Source organism: Cuculus canorus, chromosome 39, assembly GCF_017976375.1.
Source record: "Cuculus canorus isolate bCucCan1 chromosome 39, bCucCan1.pri, whole genome shotgun sequence".
NCBI classification, from domain to species: domain Eukaryota; kingdom Metazoa; phylum Chordata; class Aves; order Cuculiformes; family Cuculidae; genus Cuculus; species Cuculus canorus.
In genome coordinates, this window is record NC_071439.1 from 507,012 (window position 1) to 528,499 (window position 21,488).

Here is a 21,488-nt window from a genome sequence, read left to right on the forward strand (position 1 = left end):
TAAAGGGGGTTCAGGAGAGTCTAAAGGGGTTCAGGAGGGTCTAAAGGGGGTTCAGGAGGATCTAAAGGGGGTTCAGGAGAGTCTAAAGGGGTTCAGGAGGGTCTGAAGGGGGTTCAGGAGGGTCTAAAGGGGGTTCAGGAGAGTCTAAAGGGGTTCAGGAGGATCTAAAGGGGTTCAGGAGGGTCTAAAGGGGGTTCAGGAGGATCTAAAGGGGGTTCAGGAGGGTCTAAAGGGGTTCAGGAGGGTCTAAAGGGGGTTCAGGAGGGTCTAAAGGGGTTCAGGAGGATCTAAAGGGGGTTCAGGAGGGTCTAAAGGGGGTTCAGGAGGATCTAAAGGGGGTTCAGGAGGGTCTAAAGGGGTTCAGGAGGATCTAAAGGGGTTCAGGGGGGTCTAAAGGGGTTCAGGGGGGTCTAAAGGGGGTTCAGGAGGATCTAAAGGGGGTTCAGGAGGGTCTAAAGGGGGTTCAGGAGGGTCTAAAGGGGTTCAGGAGGGTCTAAAGGGGGTTCAGGAGGATCTAAAGGGGGTTCAGGAGGGTCTAAAGGGGGTTCAGGAGGGTCTAAAGGGGGTTCAGGAGGATCTAAAGGGGTTCAGGAGGGTCTAAAGGGGTTCAGGAGGATCTAAAGGGGTTCAGGAGGGTCTAAAGGGGTTCAGGAGGATCTAAAGGGGTTCAGGAGGGTCTAAAGGGGTTCAGGAGGATCTAAAGGGGGTTCAGGAGGGTCTAAAGGGGTTCAGGAGGATCTAAAGGGGTTCAGGAGGGTCTAAAGGGGGTTCAGGAGGGTCTAAAGGGGTTCAGGAGGATCTAAAGGGGTTCAGGAGGGTCTAAAGGGGGTTCAGGGGGGTCTAAAGGGGTTCAGGAGGATCTAAAGGGGTTCAGGAGGGTCTAAAGGGGGTTCAGGGGGGTCTAAAGGGGTTCAGGAGGATCTAAAGGGGTTCAGGAGGATCTAAAGGGGGTTCAGGAGGGTCTAAAGGGGGTTCAGGGGGGTCTAAAGGGGTTCAGGAGGGTCTAAAGGGGTTCAGGAGGATCTAAAGGGGGTTCAGGAGGGTCTAAAGGGGGTTCAGGGGGGTCTAAAGGGGTTCAGGAGGATCTAAAGGGGTTCAGGAGGGTCTAAAGGGGTTCAGGAGGGTCCAAGGGTGGTGGGAACCCAAAGGAACCTTTGAGGAACCCAAAAACTGAGAGCCATCAAAAACGGGGGGAAAGCGTCGAAATTGGGGCCAAAAGATCAAAATTTGAAGGGAAAGCGTCGAAATCGGAGCAAAAAACGTCAAAATTTGGGGGAAAAACATCGAAATTGGAGGAAAAAATTGAAATTGGAGGAAAAAACATTGAAATTGGAGGAAAAATATCGAAATTGGAGAAAAAATATTGGAATTGGAGGAAAAAATCGAAATTGGAGGAAAAAACATTGAAATTTGAGGAAAAATATCGAAATTGGAGGAAAAAATTGAAATTGGAGGAAAAATATTGAAATTGGAGGAAAAACATCAAAATTGGAGGAAAAATATCGAAATTGGAGGAAAAATATTGAAATTGGAGGAAAAATATTGAAATTGGAGGAAAAATATTGAAATTGGAGGAAAAAAATTGAAATTGGAGGAAAAAATCGAAATTGGAGGAAAAACATCGAAATTGGAGGAAAAATACCGAAATTGGAGGAAAAAAATTGAAATTGGAGGAAAAAGCATCGAAATTGGAGGTAAAATATTGAAATTGGAGGAAAAAACAACGAAATTGGAGGAAAAATATCGAAATTGGAGGAAAAAACATTGAAATTGGAGGAAAAAATCGAAATTGGAGGAAAAAAATTGAAATTGGAGGAAAAACATTGAAATTGGAGGAAAAATTGAAATTGGAGGAAAAATTGAAATTGGAGGAAAAAATGAAATTGGAGGAAAAATTGAAATTGGTGGAAAAAGTATTGAAATTGGGGGAAAAATATCGAAATTGGAGGAAAAAGTATCAAAATTGGAGGAAAAAAATTGAAATTTGAGGAAAAATATCGAAATTGGAGGAAAAATATCGAAATTGGAGGAAAAACATCAAAATTGGAGGAAAAGGGTGAAAATTTGGTCAAAAAAATGGCAAAAATTGTCAAAATTGAGGTTAAAAAACAGTAAAATTGGGGTTAAAAATATGAAAATGGGGTGAAAAGCGCAGAAATGGGGAGAAAAAAGGGCCTTTTTTTGGTGGCCCAAATGTGGGAGTCGGCGGCCACCAAAGCCCTTCCCCTCCCCCCTCCCCTCCAGGTGAGATGAGGTCCCCATCACCACCACCACCTCCGGAGAAGCACCAAAGGGGGAGAAAAAGGAGAAAAAAGGAGAAAAAAGGAGAAAAAAGGAGAAAAACGCAAAAATTTGGGGAAAAAACCAAAAAAATGGGAAAAAACAAAAAAAAATTGGGGGAAAAATGATGAAAAATGGGGAAAATGGGAAAGAAATGGGGAAATATCGGAAAATGAGGTGGAAATGGGGAAAAAAGTGGAGGAAAAGGAATAAAGTGGAGGGGAATATAAAAATTTGGGGGAAAATGGAAAAAATTGGGGGAAAATGGAAAAAATTTGGGGGAAATGCAAAAAAAATTGGGGGAAATGCAAAAAAATTTGGGGAAAAATGGAAAAAAATTGGGGGAAATGCAAAGAAATTTGGGGAAATTCAAAAAAATTGGGGGAATGCAAAAAAATTTGGGGGAAATGCAAAAGAATTTGGGGGGAAATGGAAAAAAATTGGGGGAAATGCAAAAAAATTGGGAAAAATGGAAAAAATTGGGGGAAAATGGAAAAAATTGGGGGAATGCAAAAAAATTGGGGGAAATGCGAAAGAATTTGGGGGAAATGGAAAAAATTGGGGGAAATGCAAAAAAATTGGGGGAAAATGGAAAGAAATTTGGGGAAATGCAAAAAAATTTGGGGGAAATGAGAAGAAATTTGGGGGAAAATGGAAAAAAATTGGGGGAAAATGGAAAAAAAATTGGGGAAATGTGAAAAAATTGGGGGAAATGCGAAAAAAATTGGGGGAAATGCAAAAAAATTGGGGAAAATGGAAAAAAATTGGGGGAAATGCACAGAAATTGGGGGAAAATGGAAAAAAATTGGGGAAAATGGAAAAAATTGGGGGAAATGCAAAGAAATTTGGGGGAAATGGAAAGAAATTGGGGGAAAATGGAAAAAATTGGGGGAAATGCAAAAAATTTGGGGGAAAATGAAAGAAAATTGGAGGAAAATGGAAAAAAATTGGGGAAAATGCAAAAAAATTTGGGGAAATGCAAAAAAATTTGGGGGAAAATGGAAAAAAATAGGGGGAAATGTGAAAAAAATTGGGGAAAATGCAAAGAAATTGGGGAAATGTGAAAAAATTTGGGGGAAAATGGAAAAAAGTTGGGGGAAAATGGAAAAAAATTGGGGAAAATGCAAAGAAATTTGGGGGAAATGCAAAAAAATTGGGGGAAATGGAAAAAAATTGGGGAAAATGGACCAAAAAAAGGACCAAAAATGGGGGAAAAAGGATAAAAATGGGGGAAAAAGGACCAAAAATGGGGGAAAAAGGACCAAATAGGATCAAAATCACCAAAAAAAGGGTCGAAAGGGTCAAAAATGGGGAGAAAATGTGAAAAAATGGATTAAAATGACAACAAAGTGGGAAAAAAATATCAGAAATGGGGTGAAAAGCACCAAAATTGGGTGAAAAGCACCAAAATTGGGTGAAAAACACCAAAATTGAGTCAAAATTGGTAAAAAAGGGAGGAAAAAAGTGACGAAAAAGGGTAAAAATGTCAAAAATTAGGTGAAAAACATGAAAAAAATGATGTAAAAAAGGATAAAATTGGGTAAAAATGTATTAAAAGTGCGGAGAAAAACGTGAAAATTTGGTTAAAATGACAAAAAAAAGGGTGAAAATATTGAAAATTGGGTGAAAAACGCGAAAAATTGGGTGAAATCGTCGAAAATTGGGTGAAAAATGCGAAAAATTGAGTGAAAACTTCAAAAATTGGGTGAAAAATGTGAAAAATTGGGTGAAAATGCCAAAAATTTGGTGAAAAACGCGAAAATTTGGGTGAAAAACGCGAAAAATTTGTCAAAAATCGTCAAAATTTGTCGAAAAACCACAAATTTCTCAATAAATTTTCCTCTTTTTGAATAAAATCTTTGTTTTTGGTCTTTTTTGCCTTTTTTTTCTCACGGGAAAGGCGTCGGTGTGGGTTTTGGGGTGAAAAAAGGGGATTTTGGGGCCGTTTGGGCGCTGAGTCAGCGGACGCAGCTGCTGCTCTCAAAATGACTCAAATCGGCTCCAAATAACCCCAAAATGGCCCCAAAAATGGGGAAACGAAAGGATTTGAGTGAGAAAAACAGAATTTCGAGGGGAAAAAGGGTGAATTTTGGCGGCGTTCGGCGCAGCGGAGGCGGAGGGGGAAAATGGGCTGAAAATTGGGGGAAATTCAGCAAAATTTGGGTGAATTCAGGAAAAATGGGGTTAAATTGAGGGAAATTTGGGTGAATTCAGGAAAATTGGGGTTAATTTGAGGGAAATTTGGGTTAATTTAAGAAAATTGGGGTTAATTGGAGGAAAATTTGGGTGAATTCAAGAAAATTGGGGTTAAATCGATGAAAATTTGGGTGAATTCAGGAAAATTGGGGTTAATTTGAGGGAAATTTGGGTGAATTCAATGAAAATTGGGGTTAAATCGATGAAAATTTGGGTGAATTCAAAGAAAATTGGGTTTAATTGGAGGAAAATTTGGGTGAATTCAATGAAAATTGGGGTTAATTTGAGGAAAATTTGGGTTTATTTAAGAAAATTGTTGTTAAATCGATGAAAATTTGGGTGAATTCAAGAAAAATGGCGTTAATTTGAGGGAAATTTGGGTGAATTCAATGAAAATTGGGGTTAATTGGAGGAAAATTTGGGTTAATTCAGGAAAAATGGGGTTAAATTGAGGGAAATTTGGGGTAATTCAAGAAAAATGGGGTTAAATCGATGAAAATTTGGGTGAATTCAATGAAAATTGGGGTTAAATTGATGAAAATTTGGGTTAATTTAAGAAAATTGGGTTTAAATCGATGAAAATTTGGGTGAATTCAATGAAAATGGGGTTAAATTGAGGGAAATTTGGGTGAATTCAGGAAAAATGGGGTTAAATTGATGAAAATTTGGGTGAATTCAATGAAAATTGGGTTTAATTTGAGGAAAATTTGGGTTAATTCAAGAAAAATGGGGTTAAATCAATGAAAATTTGGGTGAATTTAGGAAAAATGGTGTTAATTGGAGGAAAATTTGGGTGAATTCAAGAAAAATGGGGTTAAATCGATGAAAATTTGGGTGAATTCAATGAAAATTTGGTTTAATTGGAGGAAAATTGGGTTTAATTGGGGCAAAATTGGGTTTAATTGGAGAAAAAGTGTTTAATTAGAGGCGAATTCCCTTAAATCGATGCAAAATTGGGTTTATTTCCATCAAAATGGGGTTTTTTTCCGCCCTCGGAGGTCGGTGGGGACGGAGAGGACAACCCCAGGTGGAGGTCTTCTCCTCTGGGGCTCCGTTAAGGCCTTAACGAAGGGCCCTTAATGAGTGACTTTGAGGAGAGTGACGGCGGTGCTGTAGGAGAGGCTGAGGGCGAAGAGGACCGCGAAGGTTAAGGTCATCCAGAGGTCATCGGTGGCTTCGTCGTCGCCTTCCGAGGGCGTCTCCTCCTCCACCACCACCAGAAAAGGACCTGAGGAGGGGCAGAAGGTCTTCAGACCACCGAAAAAGGGGCGTTTTCCACCCCTTTTCCACCCAATCCTCGAAGGAACCTTCACGAGAACCAAGAAATGATGAAGATTATGGAGTCCCACCACCAAAAAACCCCATTTTCCACCCATTTTCCACCCATTTTCCACCCAATCCTTGAAGGAACCTTCACGAGAACCAAGAAATGATGAAGATTATGGAGTTCCACCACCAAAAAGACCCTTTTTCCACCCCTTTTCCACCCCTTTTCCACCCATTTTCCACCCAATCCTTGAAGGAACCTTCATGAGAACCAAGAAATGATGAAGATTATGGAGTTCCACCACCAAAAAGACCCTTTTTCCACCCAATTCTGGACCAAAACCTTCATGAGAACCAAGAAATGATGAAGATTATGGAGTTCCACCACCAAAAAACCCCATTTTCCACCCATTTTCCACCCCTTTTCCACCCAATCCTCGAAGGAACCTTCATGAGAACCAAGAAATGACGACGATTATGGAGTTCCACCACCAAAAAACCCCATTTTCCACCCATTTTCCACCCATTTTCCACCCAATCCTTGAAGGAACCTTCATGAGAACCAAGAAATGATGAAGATTATGGAGTTCCACCACCAAAAAGACCCTTTTTCCACCCAATTCTTGACCAAAACCTTCATGAGAACCAAGAAATGACGAAGATTATGGAGTTCCACCACCAAAAAAACCCATTTTCCACCCCTTTTCCACCCATTTTCCACTCAATCCTCGAAGAAACCTTCATGAGAACCACCAACCGACGAAGATTATGGAGTCCCACCACCAAAAAACCCCATTTTCCACCCCTTTTCCACCCATTTTCCACCCATTTTCCACCCAATCCTCAAAGGAACCTTCATGACAACCACCAACCGACGAAGATTATGGAGTTCCACCACCAAAAAACCCCATTTTCCACCCCTTTTCCACCCATTTTCCACCCAATCCTCAAAGGAACCTTCATGAGAACCAAGAAATGATGAAGATTTTGGAGTTCCACCACCAAAAAGACCCTTTTTCCACCCAATTCTTGACCAAAACCTTCATGAGAACCAAGAAATGATGAAGATTATGGAGTTCCACCACCAAAAAACCCCATTTTCCACCCCTTTTCCACCCATTTTCCACCCAATCCTTGAAGGAACCTTCATGAGAACCAAGAAATGATGAAGATTATGGAGTTCCACCACCAAAAAACCCCTTTTTCCACCCCTTTTCCACCCATTTTCCACCCAATCCTTGAAGGAACCTTCATGACAACCACCAACCGACGACGATTATGGAGTTCCACCACCAAAAAACCCCATTTTCCACCCCTTTTCCACCCAATCCTCGAAGGAACCTTCATGAGAACCAAGAAATGACGACGATTATGGAGTTCCACCACCAAAAAAACCCATTTTCCACCCCTTTTCCACCCATTTTCCACCCAATCCTCGAAGAAACCTTCATGAGAACCACCAACCGACGAAGATTATGGAGTTCCACCACCAAAAAGACCCTTTTTCCACCCAATTCTGGACCAAAACCTTCATGAGAACCAAGAAATGATGAAGATTATGGAGTTCCACCACCAAAAACCCCCATTTTCCACCCATTTTCCACCCAATCCTTGAAGGAACCTTCATGACAACCACCAACCGACGAAGATTATGGAGTTCCACCACCCAAAGACCCCCTTTTCCACCCCTTTTCCACCCAATTCTTCACCGAAACCTTCATGACAACCACCGTTCTCCTTTATTCATCTCCACAGAGGTCCTCCGCCGCCTCCCATTGTCTTCTCCTCCCACCCCACCGCCTTCCTCGGGACCTTTTCTTAGTAGCAGGTGACCTCCGAGTCGGCCAAAACCACCGAGACGTTGACGGCGGTGGCTTTACCCATGGTTTTGTCCACGTTCTTCTGGACGAAACGGAAGGGGAACCCCTCGTGGCCCACCAGGCAGGAGAAGACCTCTCCGTTTTGCCACGCGGTGATGGGAACGGTCAAAGCGCTGTAGGCCACGAAGAGGTCTCCTTGAAGTTCTGGACCAAAAACCAGGAACGAAGACCTCGGAAGTGGACGTTGGCTTTGAGTCCACGTCAGGAGAAGGTCGGCGGGACGGAAAGCGGTGGCCAAACAGGTCAAGGTCACCGCTTCTTCACGGCTTAACTCCTCCGCGGGGGGTGGGAAGACGTAGACTTGGGGAGGAACCGCCGAGGAACCTGAGGAGAAGGTGGAGAAGACCTCAAAATGGACCTCCGAGCGGAGGAGAACCTTCAAAGGGACCTTTGAGGGCATCTCAGGACCTTCGAAATGAACTTTGTGGGCATCTCAGGACCTTCAAAGTGACCTTTGTGGGATCTCAGGACCTTTGAGGGCATCTCAGGACCTTCAAAATGACCTTTGAGGGCATCTCAGGACCTTCAAAATGACCTTTGTGGGATCTCAGGACCTTCAAAATGACCTTTGTGGCATCTCAGGACCTTCTTGGGGATCTCAGGACCTTCAAAGGGACCTTTGAGGCATCTCAGGACCTTCAAAGGGACCTTTGTGGCATCTCAGGACCTTCAAAGGGACCTTTGTGGGGACCTCAGGACCTTCTTGAGGATCTCAGGACCTTCAAAGGGACCTTTTTGGGACCTCAGGACCTTCAAAATGACCTTTGTGGCATCTCAGGACCTTCAAAATGACCTTTGTGGCATCTCAGGACCTTCAAAATGACCTTTGTGGCACCTCAGGACCTTCTTGGGGATCTCAGGACCTTCAAAATGACCTTTGAGGGCATCTCAGGACCTTCAAAGGGACCTTCTTGGGGATCTCAGGACCTTCAAAATGACCTTTGTGGCATCTCAGGACCTTCTTGGGGATCTCAGGACCTTCAAAGGGACCTTTGTGGCATCTCAGGACCTTCAAAATGACCTTTGAGGGCATCTCAGGACCTTCAAAATGGCCTTTGTGGCATCTCAGGACCTTCTTGGGGACCTCAGGACCTTCAAAGGGACCTTTGTGGGACCTCAGGACCTTCAAAATGACCTTTTGGGGATCTCAGGACCTTCAAAATGACCTTTGAGGGCATCTCAGGACCTTCAAAATGACCTTTGTGGCATCTCAGGACCTTCAAAAGGACCTTTTTGGGGTCTCAGGACCTTCAAAGGGACCTTTTGGGGACCTCAGGACCTTCAAAATGACCTTTGAGGGCATCTCAGGACCTTCAAAATGACCTTTGTGGCATCTCAGGACCTTCTTGGGGATCTCAGGACCTTCAAAATGACCTTTGTGGCATCTCAGGACCTTTTTGGGGATCTCAGGACCTTCAAAAGGGACCTTTGTGGGATCTCAGGACCTTCAAAATGACCTTTTTGGGGTCTCAGGACCTTCAAAGTGACCTTTTGGGGATCTCAGGACCTTCAAAGTGACCTTTGTGGGATCTCAGGACCTTCAAAGTGACCTTTGTGGGATCTCAGGACCTTCAAAATGACCTTTGTGGCATCTCAGGACCTTCAAAGGGACCTTTGTGGGATCTCAGGACCTTCAAAAGGACCTTTGTGGGACCTCAGGACCTTCAAAATGACCTTTGTGGGACCTCAGGACCTTCAAAATGACCTTTGTGGGACCTCAGGACCTTCAAAATGACCTTTGTGGCATCTCAGGACCTTCAAAGGGACCTTTGTGGGGACCTCAGGACCTTCAAAAGGACCTTTGTGGGACCTCAGGACCTTCAAAATGACCTTTGTGGGACCTCAGGACCTTCAAAGTGACCTTTGAGGGCATCTCAGGACCTTCAAAATGACCTTTGAGGGCATCTCAGGACCTTCAAAATGACCTTTGTGGCATCTCAGGACCTTCAAAAGGACCTTTGTGGCATCTCAGGACCTTCAAAAGGACCTTTGTGGGATCTCAGGACCTTCAAAGTGACCTTTGTGGCATCTCAGGACCTTCAAAGTGACCTTTGTGGCATCTCAGGACCTTCTTGGGGATCTCAGGACCTTCAAAAGGACCTTTTTGGGGTCTCAGGACCTTCAAAGGGACCTTCTTGGGGTCTCAGGACCTTCAAAGGAACCTTTGTGGCATCTCAGGACCTTCAAAGGGACCTTTTGGGGATCTCAGGACCTTCAAAAGGACCTTTGTGGGATCTCAGGACCTTCAAAGGGATCTCAGGACCTTCAAAGTGACCTTTGTGGCATCTCAGGACCTTTTTGGGGATCTCAGGACCTTCAAAATGACCTTTGTGGGATCTCAGGACCTTCAAAATGACCTTTTTGGGGTCTCAGGACCTTCAAAGTGACCTTTGTGGGATCTCAGGACCTTCAAAATGACCTTTTTGGGGTCTCAGGACCTTCAAAGTGACCTTTGTGGCATCTCAGGACCTTCAAAATGACCTTTTTGGGGTCTCAGGACCTTCAAAGTGACCTTTGTGGCATCTCAGGACCTTCTTGGGGATCTCAGGACCTTCAAAATGGCCTTTTTGGGGTCTCAGGACCTTCAAAAGGACCTTTTTGGGATCTCAGGACCTTCAAAATGACCTTTGTGGCATCTCAGGACCTTCAAAATGACCTTTGAGGGCATCTCAGGACCTTCAAAGTGACCTTTGTGGGATCTCAGGACCTTCTTGGGGATCTCAGGACCTTCAAAGTGACCTTTTTGGGGATCTCAGGACCTTCAAAGTGACCTTTGAGGGCATCTCAGGACCTTCAAAATGACCTTTGTGGCATCTCAGGACCTTCAAAGGGACCTTTGTGGCATCTCAGGACCTTCAAAATGACCTTTTTGGGATCTCAGGACCTTCAAAATGACCTTTGTGGCATCTCAGGACCTTCTTGGGGACCTCAGGACCTTCAAAGGGACCTTTGTGGGACCTCAGGACCTTCAAAATGACCTTTTTGGGGATCTCAGGACCTTCAAAGTGACCTTTGTGGGATCTCAGGACCTTCAAAGGGACCTTTGTGGGCATCTCAGGACCTTCAAAATGACCTTTGAGGGCATCTCAGGACCTTCAAAATGACCTTTGAGGGCATCTCAGGACCTTCAAAATGACCTTTGAGGGCATCTCAGGACCTTCAAAGTGACCTTTGTGGCATCTCAGGACCTTCTTGGGGATCTCAGGACCTTCAAAGTGACCTTTGAGGGCATCTCAGGACCTTCAAAGGGACCTTTGTGGCATCTCAGGACCTTCAAAGGGACCTTTTTGGGCATCTCAGGACCTTCAAAGTGACCTTTGTGGGATCTCAGGACCTTCAAAGGGACCTTTGTGGCATCTCAGGACCTTCAAAATGACCTTTTTGGGGTCTCAGGACCTTCAAAGGGACCTTCTTGGGGTCTCAGGACCTTCAAAGGAACCTTTGTGGCATCTCAGGACCTTCAAAGTGACCTTTGTGGAATCTCAGGACCTTCAAAATGACCTTTGTGGGACCTCAGGACCTTCAAAATGACCTTTTTGGGGATCTCAGGACCTTCAAAATGACCTTTGAGGGCATCTCAGGACCTTCAAAATGACCTTTGAGGGATCTCAGGACCTTCAAAGGGACCTTTTGGGCATCTCAGGACCTTCAAAGGGACCTTTGTGGCATCTCAGGACCTTCTTGGGGATCTCAGGACCTTCAAAGTGACCTTTGAGGGCATCTCAGGACCTTCAAAGGGACCTTTGTGGCATCTCAGGACCTTCAAAGGGACCTTTTGGGGATCTCAGGACCTTCAAAATGACCTTTGTGGGATCTCAGGACCTTCAAAGGGACCTTTTTGGTGGCCCAAACCCCTCCAGATGACCTTTTTGGTGGCCCAAACCCTTCCAGATGCCCCATTTTGGTGGCCCAAAGGTGGAGAAGAAGGTCCAGAGGTGGTCATGGAGGTCCCGAAGGTCCTCGATGAGGTCCTACCTATCTCCTTCCGTATGGTCCTGGTGATGGGGACCTCCATTCCGGGCAGGTGGACCTCACAGGTGACCTTCTGGCCGGAGTTCCACTCCTCGGCGCAGATCTTCACGGTGGAGGTGACGCTGTAGAGACCGTTGGGCAACTCCTGAGGTGGAGAAGTGGAGACATCTCCTGAGGTTCCACCACCACCTTCTCGGATCCAGGAGAACTTGAGGTCCTCGGGGTCTTTGACGTTGGTGGCCACGCAGAGGACGGTGGCGTTTTGGGTCAAGAAGAGTTCCTCCAAGCTGGGAGGGGAAAGGGTCACCTCCATGGCCAGAGGACCTTCGTGGAGAAGAGAAGAACCACCTCAGAGACCATCGAGACCTCCAGGAACGGAGGTTTGGAGCCCATCAGGACCTCCAGAAGGTCTTGAGGACCACCGAAACCTTCAGAAATGGAGGTTTGGAGGCATCTCAACCCCTTTTGGAGCCCATCAGGACCTCCAGAAGGTCTCGAAGCCCATCAGGACCTCCAGAAGGTCTTGAAGACCATTGAAACCTTCAGAAATGGAGGTTTGGAGGCATCTCAACCACTTATGGAGCCCCTCAGGACCTCCAGAAGGTCTTGAAGACCATTGAAACCTTCAGAAATGGAGGTTTGGAGGCATCTCAACCCCTTTTGGAGCCCATCAGGACCTCCAGAAGGTCTTGAAGACCATCAGGACCTCCAGAAACGAAGGTTTGGAGCCCATCAGGACCTCCAGAAGGTCTTGAAGACCACCAAAACCTTCAGAAATGGAGGTTTGGAGACACCTCAACCCCTTTTGAAGCCCATGAGGACCTCCAGAAGGTCTTGAAGACCACCAAAACCTCCAGAAACGAAGGTTTGGAGCCCACCAGGACCTCCAGAAGGTCTTGAAGACCATCAAGACCTCCAGAAATGAAGGTTTGGAGCCCACCAGGACGTCCAGAAGGTCTTGAAGACCACCGAAACCTTCAGAAATGGAGGTTTGGAGACACCTCAACCCCTTTTGAAGCCCATGAGGACCTCCAGAAGGTCTTGAAGACCACCAAACCCTCCAGAAACGAAGGTTTGGAGCCCATCAGGACCTCCAGAAGGTCTTGAAGACCACCGAGACCTCAAGAAACCAAAGCTTTGAGGCACCTCAACCGCTTTTGGAGCCCATCAGGACCTCCAGAAGGTCTTGAAGACCACCAAACCCTCCAGAAACGAAGGTTTGGAGCCCATCAGGACCTCCAGAAGGTCTTGAAGACCACCGAGACCTCAAGAAACCAAAGCTTTGAGGCACCTCAACCCCTTTTGGAGCCCATCAGGACCTCCAGAAGGTCTTGAAGACCACCAAAACCTCCAGAAACGAAGGTTTGGAGCCCATGAGGACCTCCAGAAGGTCTTGAAGACCACCATAACCTCCAGAAGTGAAGGTTTGGAGCCCATCAGGACCTCCAGAAGGTCCTGAAGACCACCAAACCCTCCAGAAACGAAGGTTTGGAGCCCACCAGGACCTCCAGAAGGTCTTGAAGACCACCAAACCCTCCAGAAACGAAGGTTTGGAGGCATCTCAGCCCCTTTTGAAGCCCATGAGGACCTCCAGAAGGTCTTGAAGACCACCAAAACCCTCCAGAAACGAAGGTTTGGAGCCCATCAGGACCTCCAGAAGGTCTTGAAGACCATTGAAACCTTCAGAAATGGAGGTTTGGAGGCATCTCAACGCCTTTTGAAGCCCATGAGGACCTCCAGAAGGTCTTGAAGACCACCAAAACCTCCAGAAACGAAGGTTTGGAGACACCTCAACCCCTTTTGAAGCCCACCAGGACCTCCAGAAGGTCTTGAAGACCACCAAAACCCTCCAGAACCGAAGGTTTGGAGCCCACCAGGACCTCCAGAAGGTCCTGAAGACCACCAGGACCTCCATAAATGAAGCTTTGGAGCCCACCAGGACCTCCAGAAGGTCCTGAAGACCATCAGGACCTCCACAAATGAAGCTTTGGAGGCCACCAGGATCTCAAGAAGGTCCTGAAGACCACCAGGACCTCCACAAACGAAGCTTTGGAGGCCACCAGGAGGTCCCCCCGAGGTGGGACTCTCACCTGGACATCCGTTGTGGATGTGGAGGACTTTGGAGGTCTTCCAGGATGGGTGGGAGACACCGCAGGAGAAGTCGGCGCCGGCGTCCCAGCTCTGCCGGGTGACGTTGACTCTGCTGGAGAAGGTGGACCTCTCATGGTCGGAGCAGCTCGAGGTCTCCTGGTGGAGTTCCACCGCTTTTCCGTTCATCCCCCACTCCACGTGGGCTTCTTCGGCGCCGGCGCCTTCCACCCAGCAGAGGAGAAGGACCTTCTCCGAGGCCACCGATTCGCTCAGAAGGTGGACCTCCAGCGCCGCTGGGCCACAGGGGTCTGGAGGAGAAGGACCAGGGGGGTCTAAGGGGACCTCCAGGAGGTCGTGGGGACCATCGGGACCTCCAGAAATGGAGGTGTGGAGACCATGAGGATCTCAAGAAGGTCTTGAAGACCACCAGGACCTCCAGAAATGGAGGTTTGGAGACCACCAGGACCTTCAGAAGGTCTTGAAGACCACCAAAAGCTCCAGAAACAAAGGTTTGGAGCCCACCAGGATCTCAAGAAGGTCTTGAAGACCATCAGGACCTCCAGAAATGGAGGTTTGGAGCCCTTCAGGACCTCCAGAAGGTCTTGAAGACCATTGAAACCTTCAGAAATGAAGGTTTGGAGACACCTCAACCCCTTTTGAAGCCCCTCAGGACCTCCAGAAGGTCTTGAAGACCACCGAAAGCTCCAGAAGTGGAGGTTTGGAGCTCATGAGGACCTCCAGAAGGTCTTGAAGACCATCAGGACCTCCAGAAATGGAGGTTTGGAGACCATCAGGATCTCCAGAAGGTCTTGAAGACCATCAGGACCTCCAGAAATGGAGGTTTGGAGGCATCTCAACCCCTTTTGGAGCCCTTCAGGACCTCCAGAAGGTCTTGAAGACCATTGAGACCTCAAGAAATGAAGGTTTGGAGACCCTTCAACCTCTTTTGGAGCCCATGAGGACCTCAAGAGGGTCTTGAAGACCACCAAAACCTTCAGAAATGGAGGTTTGGAGGCATCTCAACCCCTTTTGGAGCCCATGAGGACCTCAAGAGGGTCTTGAAGACCACCAAAAGCTCCAGAAATGGAGGTTTGGAGCTCATGAGGACCTCCAGAAGGTCTTGAAGACCACCAAAAGCTCCAGAAATGGAGGTTTGGAGCTCATGAGGACCTCCAGAAGGTCTTGAAGAGCATCAGGACCTCCAGAAATGGAGGTTTGGAGACACCTCAACCCCTTTTGGAGCCCATGAGGACCTCCAGAAGGTCTTGAAGACCATTGAAACCTTCAGAAATGAAGGTTTGGAGACACCTCAACCCCTTTTGAAGCCCCTCAGGACCTCCAGAAGGTCTTGAAGACCACCAAAAACCTCCAGAAACGAAGGTTTGGAGCCCATCAGGATCTCAAGAAGGTCTTGAAGACCATCAGGACCTCCAGAAATGGAGGTTTGGAGGCATCTCAACCCCTTTTGGAGCCCCTCAGGACCTCCAGAAGGTCTTGAAGACCATCAGGACCTCCAGAAACGAAGGTTTGGAGCTCATGAGGACCTCCAGAAGGTCTTGAAGACCATCGAAACCTCCAGAAATGGAGGTTTGGAGCCCTTCAGGGTCTCAAGAAGGTCTTGAAGACCATTGAGACCTCAAGAAATGAAGGTTTGGAGACCCTTCAACCTCTTTTGGAGCCCATGAGGACCTCAAGAGGGTCTTGAAGACCACCGAAACCTTCAGAAATGGAGGTTTGGAGGCATCTCAACCCCTTTTGGAGCCCATGAGGACCTCAAGAGGGTCTTGAAGACCACCAAAAGCTCCAGAAATGGAGGTTTGGAGCTCATGAGGACCTCCAGAAGGTCTTGAAGACCACCAAAAGCTCCAGAAATGGAGGTTTGGAGCTCATGAGGACCTCCAGAAGGTCTTGAAGAGCATCAGGACCTCCAGAAATGGAGGTTTGGAGACACCTCAACCCCTTTTGGAGCCCATCAGGACCTCCAGAAGGTGTTGAAGACCATCAGGACCTCCAGAAACGAAGGTTTGGAGCTCATGAGGACCTCCAGAAGGTCTTGAAGACCACCAAAACCTCCAGAAATGGAGGTTTGGAGACACCTCAACCCCTTTTGAAGCCCATGAGGACCTCCAGAAGGTCTTGAAGACCACCAAAACCCTCCAGAAACGAAGGTTTGGAGACATCTCAACCCCTTTTGAAGCCCCTCAGGACCTTCAGAAGGTCTTGAAGACCACCAAAACCTTCAGAAATGGAGGTTTGGAGACACCTCAACCCCTTTTGGAGCCCATGAGGACCTCAAGAGGGTCTTGAAGACCACCAAAAGCTCCAGAAATGGAGGTATGGAGCTCATGAGGACCTCCAGAAGGTCTTGAAGACCATTGAGACCTCAAGAAATGAAGGTTTGGAGACCCTTCAACCCCTTTTGAAGCCCATGAGGACCTCCAGAAGGTCTTGAAGACCATTGAAACCTTCAGAAATGAAGGTTTGGAGACACCTCAACCCCTTTTGAAGCCCTTCAGGACCTCCAGAAGGTCTTGAAGACCACCATAACCTCCAGAAATGAAGGTTTGGAGCCCACCAGGACCTCAAGAGGGTCTTGAAGACCTCCGAGACCTCCAGAAACGAAGGTTTGGAGCCCACCAGGACCTCCAGAAGGTCCTCGAGGCCCTCCTCCCGGTGACCTTCCGCTGACCTGCGATGTCCAGGCCGGCGGTGGAGTTGTTGTGGTCCACCTGACAGCGGAAGACGTTGTCTTGGACCTCCTGGAAGGGAAGGGTGAAGGTACTACTGAGGCTGTAGAAGGTTCCGGAAGGATCCGAAGTCATCGGAAAGGTTTGAAGATCTCCTGAACTTCCGGAGGTCCATCGGATGGTGGTGGGCGGTGGGAAGAAGGTGGAGGCCATGCAGCCCACGGTCACGTGGTCCTCGCAAGGTCCGCACGGCACCAACGGGAAGAGCTTCGGGGGACGGATCTCCTCTGGAGGACCACCGGGAGGAGAAAAGGGGTCAGGGAGGACCTCTTGAGGTCATTGAGGATCTCTTGAGGTCATTGAGGACCTCTTGAGGTCATTGAGGATCTCTTGAGGTCATTGAGGACCTCTTTGGAGTCATTGAGGACCTCTTTGGGGTCATTGAGGACCTCTTGAGGTCATTGAGGATCTCTTTGGAGTGGTTGAGGACCTCTTTGACCTCATGGAGGATCTCATTGACCTCATGGAGAACATCTTTGGAGTCATGGAGGACCTCTTTGACCCATTGAGGACCTCTTGGAGTCATTGAGGACCTCTTTGAGCTCATGGAGGACCTCTTTGAGGACCTCTTGGAGTCGTTGAGGACCTCTTTGGAGTCATTGAGGACCTCTTTGGGGTCATTGAGGACTTCTTGGAGTCATTGAGGACCTCTTTGAGTCATTGAGGACCTCTTTGACCCATTAAGGACCTCTTTGAGGACCTCTTTGGAGCCATTGAGGACCTCTTTGAGTCATTGAGGACCTCTTTGGAGTCACTGAGGACCTCTTTGACCTCATTGAGGACCTCTTTGGGTCATTGAGGACCTCTTGGAGTCGTTGAGGACCTCTTTGAGTCATTGAGGACCTCTTTGAGGACCTCTTGGAGTCATTGAGGACCTCTTTGAGGACCTCTTGGAGTCATTGAGGACCTCTTTGAGGACCTCTTGGAGTCATTGAGGACCTCTTTGAGGACCTCTTGGAGTCATTGAGGACCTCTTTGAGGACCTCTTGGAGTCATTGAGGACCTCTTTGGAGTCGTTGAGGACCTCTTTGACCTCGTGGGAGACCTCATTGACCCATTAAGAACCTCTTTGACCCATTGAGGACCTCATGGAGGACCTCTTGGAGTCGTTGAGGACCTCTTTGAGCTCATGGAGGACCTCTTTGGGGTCGTGGAGGACCTCTTTGGAGTCATTGAGGACCTCTTGGAGTCATTGAGGACCTCTTTGGGGTCATTGAGGACCTCTTTGGGGTCATTGAGGACCTCTTGGAGTCATTGAGGACCTCTTTGGGGTCATTGAGGACCTCTTTGGAGTCATTGAGGACCTCTTTGACCCATTGAGGACCTCTTTGGAGTCATTGAGGACCTCTTTGGAGTCATGGAGGACCTCTTTGGAGTCGTTGAGGACCTCTTTGAGCTCATGGAGGACCTCCTCGACCTCATGGAGGACCTCTTTGGGGTCGTGGAGGACCTCTTGGAGTCATTGAGGATCTCTTTGAGGACCTCTTGGAGTCATTGAGGACCTCTTTGAGCTCATGGAGGACCTCTTTGACCCATTGAGGACCTCTTTGAGGACCTCTTTGAGACATGGAGGACCTCTTTGGGGTCATTGAGGACCTCTTGGAGTCATTGAGGACCTCTTTGACCCATTAAGGACCTCTTTGAGGACCTCTTTGGGTCATTAAGGACCTCTTTGGGGTCGTTGAGGACCTCTTTGACCTCATGGAGGATCTCATTGACCTCATGGAGAACATCTTTGGAGTCATGGAGGACCTCTTTGAGTCATTAAGGACCTCATGGAGGACCTCTTTGAGTCATTGAGGACCTCTTTGGAGTCATTGAGGACCTCTTTGACCTCATGGAGGATCTCATTGACCTCTTTGAGGACCTCTTTGAGTCATTAAGGACCTCTTTGAGGACCTCTTTGAGTCATTGAGAACCTCTTTGACCCATTAAGGACCTCTTTGAGGACCTCTTGGAGTCATTGAGGACCTCTTTGGAGTCATTGAGGACCTCTTTGGAGTCGTTGAGGACCTCTTTGAGCTCATGGAGGACCTCCTCGATCTCATGGAGGACCTCTTTGGGGTCGTGGAGGACCTCTTGGAGTCATTGAGGACCTCTTTGAGGACCTCTTTGAGTCATTGAGGACCTCTTTGGAGTCATTGAGGACCTCTTTGAGGACCTCTTTGAGTCATTGAGGACCTCTTTGGAGTCATTGAGGACCTCTTTGACCTCATGGAGGACCTCTTGGAGTCATGGAGGATCTCATTGACCTCATGGAGAACATCTTTGGAGTCATGGAGGACCTCTTTGACCCATTGAGGACCTCTTTGAGGACCTCTTGGAGTCATTGAGGACCTCTTTGGAGTCATTGAGGACCTCTTTGAGGACCTCTTGGAGTCATTGAGGACCTCTTTGGAGTCATTGAGGACCTCTTTGGGGTCGTGGAGGACCTCTTGGAGTCATTGAGGACCTCTTTGGAGTCATTGAGGACCTCTTTGAGGACCTCTTGGAGTCATTGAGGACCTCTTTGAGTCATTGAGGATCTCATGGAGGACCTCTTTGACCCATTAAGAACCACTTTGACCCATTGAGGACCTCATTGAGGACCTCTTGGAGTCATTGAGGACCTCTTTGAGTCATGGAGGACCTCTTTGAGGTGGAGATGGGATTGGAGACCTCATAACTGCTCCAAACTGGGGCTCGAAGAGGGCCAAACTGGGCCAAACTGGGCCAAACTGGGGCTCAAAGAGGTCCAAACTGGTCTATACTGGTCTGAACTGGTCCAAACTGGGGCTCAGAAGAGCCTCAACTGGTCTATACTGGTCTATACTGGTCTATACTGGTCCAAACTGGTCCAAACTGGTCTAAACTGGGACTCAAAGAGGTCCAAACTGGTCTATACTGGTCTGAACTGGTCCAAACTGGGGCTCAATGGGGTCCAAACTGGTCCAAACTGGGTCATAATGGTCCAAACTGGTCCAAACTGGTCCAAACTGGAATTCAAATAGGTGCAAACTGGTCCAAACTGGGGCTCAAAGAGGTCCGAACTGGTCTATACTGGTCCAACTGGTCCAAACTGGTCTATACTGGAGCTCAAAGAGGTCCAGACTGGTCCAAACTGGTCCAAACTGGTCTATACTGGTCTATACTGGTCCAAACTGGAGCTCAGAAGAGCCTAAACTGGTCTAAACTGGTCCAAACTGGTCCAAACTGGAGCTCAAAGAGGTCCAAACTGGTCCATACTGGTCCATACTGGTCCAAACTGGAGCTCAAAGAGGTCCAAACTGGTCCAAACTGGTCTATACTGGTTCAAACTGGAGCTCAAAGAGGTCCAAACTGGTCCAAACTGGGGCTCAGAGGACACTAAACTGGTCCAAACTGGTCTATACTGGAGCTCAAAGAGGTCCAAACTGGTCCAAACCGGTCTATACTGGTCTATACTGGTCAATACTGGTCCAAACTGGGGCTCAGAAGAGCCTAAACTGGTCCAAACTGGTCCAAACTGGAGCTCAAATAGGTCTAAACTGGTCCAAACTGGTCTATACTGGTCCAAACTGGGGCTCAATGGGGTCCAAACCGGTCCATACTGGTCTGAACTGGTCCAAACTGGGCCGCTATGGGGCGCTGTGGGGCGCTATGGGGGGGGGAGGGGGGACTCGGGGGGCGGAGACAGAAATGTGTGGGGCAGAAGAGAGCGGAGAGAGCCGTGGGGCGGGTGAGGATCTATGGGGCAGAGGGGGATCTGTGGGGCAGAGAGGGATCTGTGGGGCAGAGGGGATCTATGGGGCAGAGGGGATCTGTGGGGCAGAGGGGGATCTATGGGGCAGAGGGGATCTGTGGGGCAGAGAGGGATCTGTGGGGCAGAGAGAGGGATCTATGGGGCAGAGAGGGATCTGTGGGGCAGAGAGAGGGATCTATGGGGCAGGAGCCGCTATGGGGCAGGGGAGGATCTATGGGGCAGAGATCGCTGTGGGGCAGGGGTTGCTGTGGGGTAGAGGGGAATCTATGGGGCAGCCGCTATGGGGCAGCTCGCTATGGGGCAGGAGGGATCTATGGGGCAGAGGAGGATCTATGGGGCAGCTCGCTATGGGGCAGGAGCCGCTATGGGGCAGAGCTCGCTGTGGGGCGGGGGATGATCTATGGGGCAGCTCCTGTGGGGTAGAGGGGAATCTATGGGGCAGCTGCTATGGGGCAGGGGGGGATCTATGGGGCAGAGCTCGCTGTGGGGCAGGGGGAGGTCTATGGGGCAGGAGCCGCTATGGGGCAGGGGGGAGCTATGGGGCAGCTCTCAATGGGGCAGAGGGGATCTATGGGGCAGGAGCTGCTGTGGGGCAGAGCTCGCTATGGGGCAGGATAGGGATCTATGGGGCAGCTGCTATGGGGCAGAGCTCTCTATGGGGCAGGAGCCACTATGGGGCAGGGGGTGATCTATGGGGCAGCTCTCAATGGGGCAGAGGCCGCTATGGGGCAGCTGCTATGGGGCAGAGGGGATCTATGGGGCAGCTGCTGTGGGGCAGACCTCGCTGTGGGGCAGGGGGGAATCTATGGGGCAGCTCTCAATGGGGCAGAGGCCGCTATGGGGCAGAGGCCGCTATGGGGCAGGAGCTCGCTATGGGGCAGGAGCTCGCTGTGGGGCAGGATAGGGGTCTATGGGGCAGCTCGCTATGGGGCAGGGGGGAATCTATGGGGCAGGGGGAGGTCTATGGGGCAGCTCTCAATGGGGCAGAGGGGATCTATGGGGCAGGAGGTGCTGTGGGGCAGCTGCTATGGGGCAGAAGAGGGGTCTATGGGGCAGGAGCCGCTATGGGGCAGGGGGCGATCTATGGGGCAGCTCTCAATGGGGCAGAGGCCGCTATGGGGCAGCCGCTATGCGGCACGAGCTGCTATGGGGCAGAGCTCGCTGTGGGGCAGGGGGGATCTATGGGGCAGCTCTCAATGGGGCAGAGGCCGCTATGGGGCAGGACAGGGGTCTATGGGGCAGCTCGCTATGGGGCAGGGGGGAATCTATGGGGCAGAGCTCGCTGTGGGGCACAGGGGGTGTATGGGGCAGAGCTCGCTATGGGGCAGGGGAGGA

At 48.8% G+C, this 21,488-nt stretch overlaps 1 gene segment (V, D, J or C); it reads right to left on the reverse strand.

Moving 5' to 3' along the window:
* Positions 1-7,462: 7,462 nt before the first annotated feature.
* LOC128850128 (Ig mu chain C region-like) lies at positions 7,463-16,705 on the reverse strand (the record flags this gene model as incomplete). The annotated part of the segment is given in 4 exon segments: positions 7,463-7,946; positions 11,598-11,918; positions 13,685-13,993; positions 16,375-16,705. Coding segments are annotated over 4 exon segments (1,347 nt in total), but the record flags the coding sequence as incomplete, so codon positions are not given.
* Between the last annotated feature and the right edge of the window lie 4,783 nt (positions 16,706-21,488).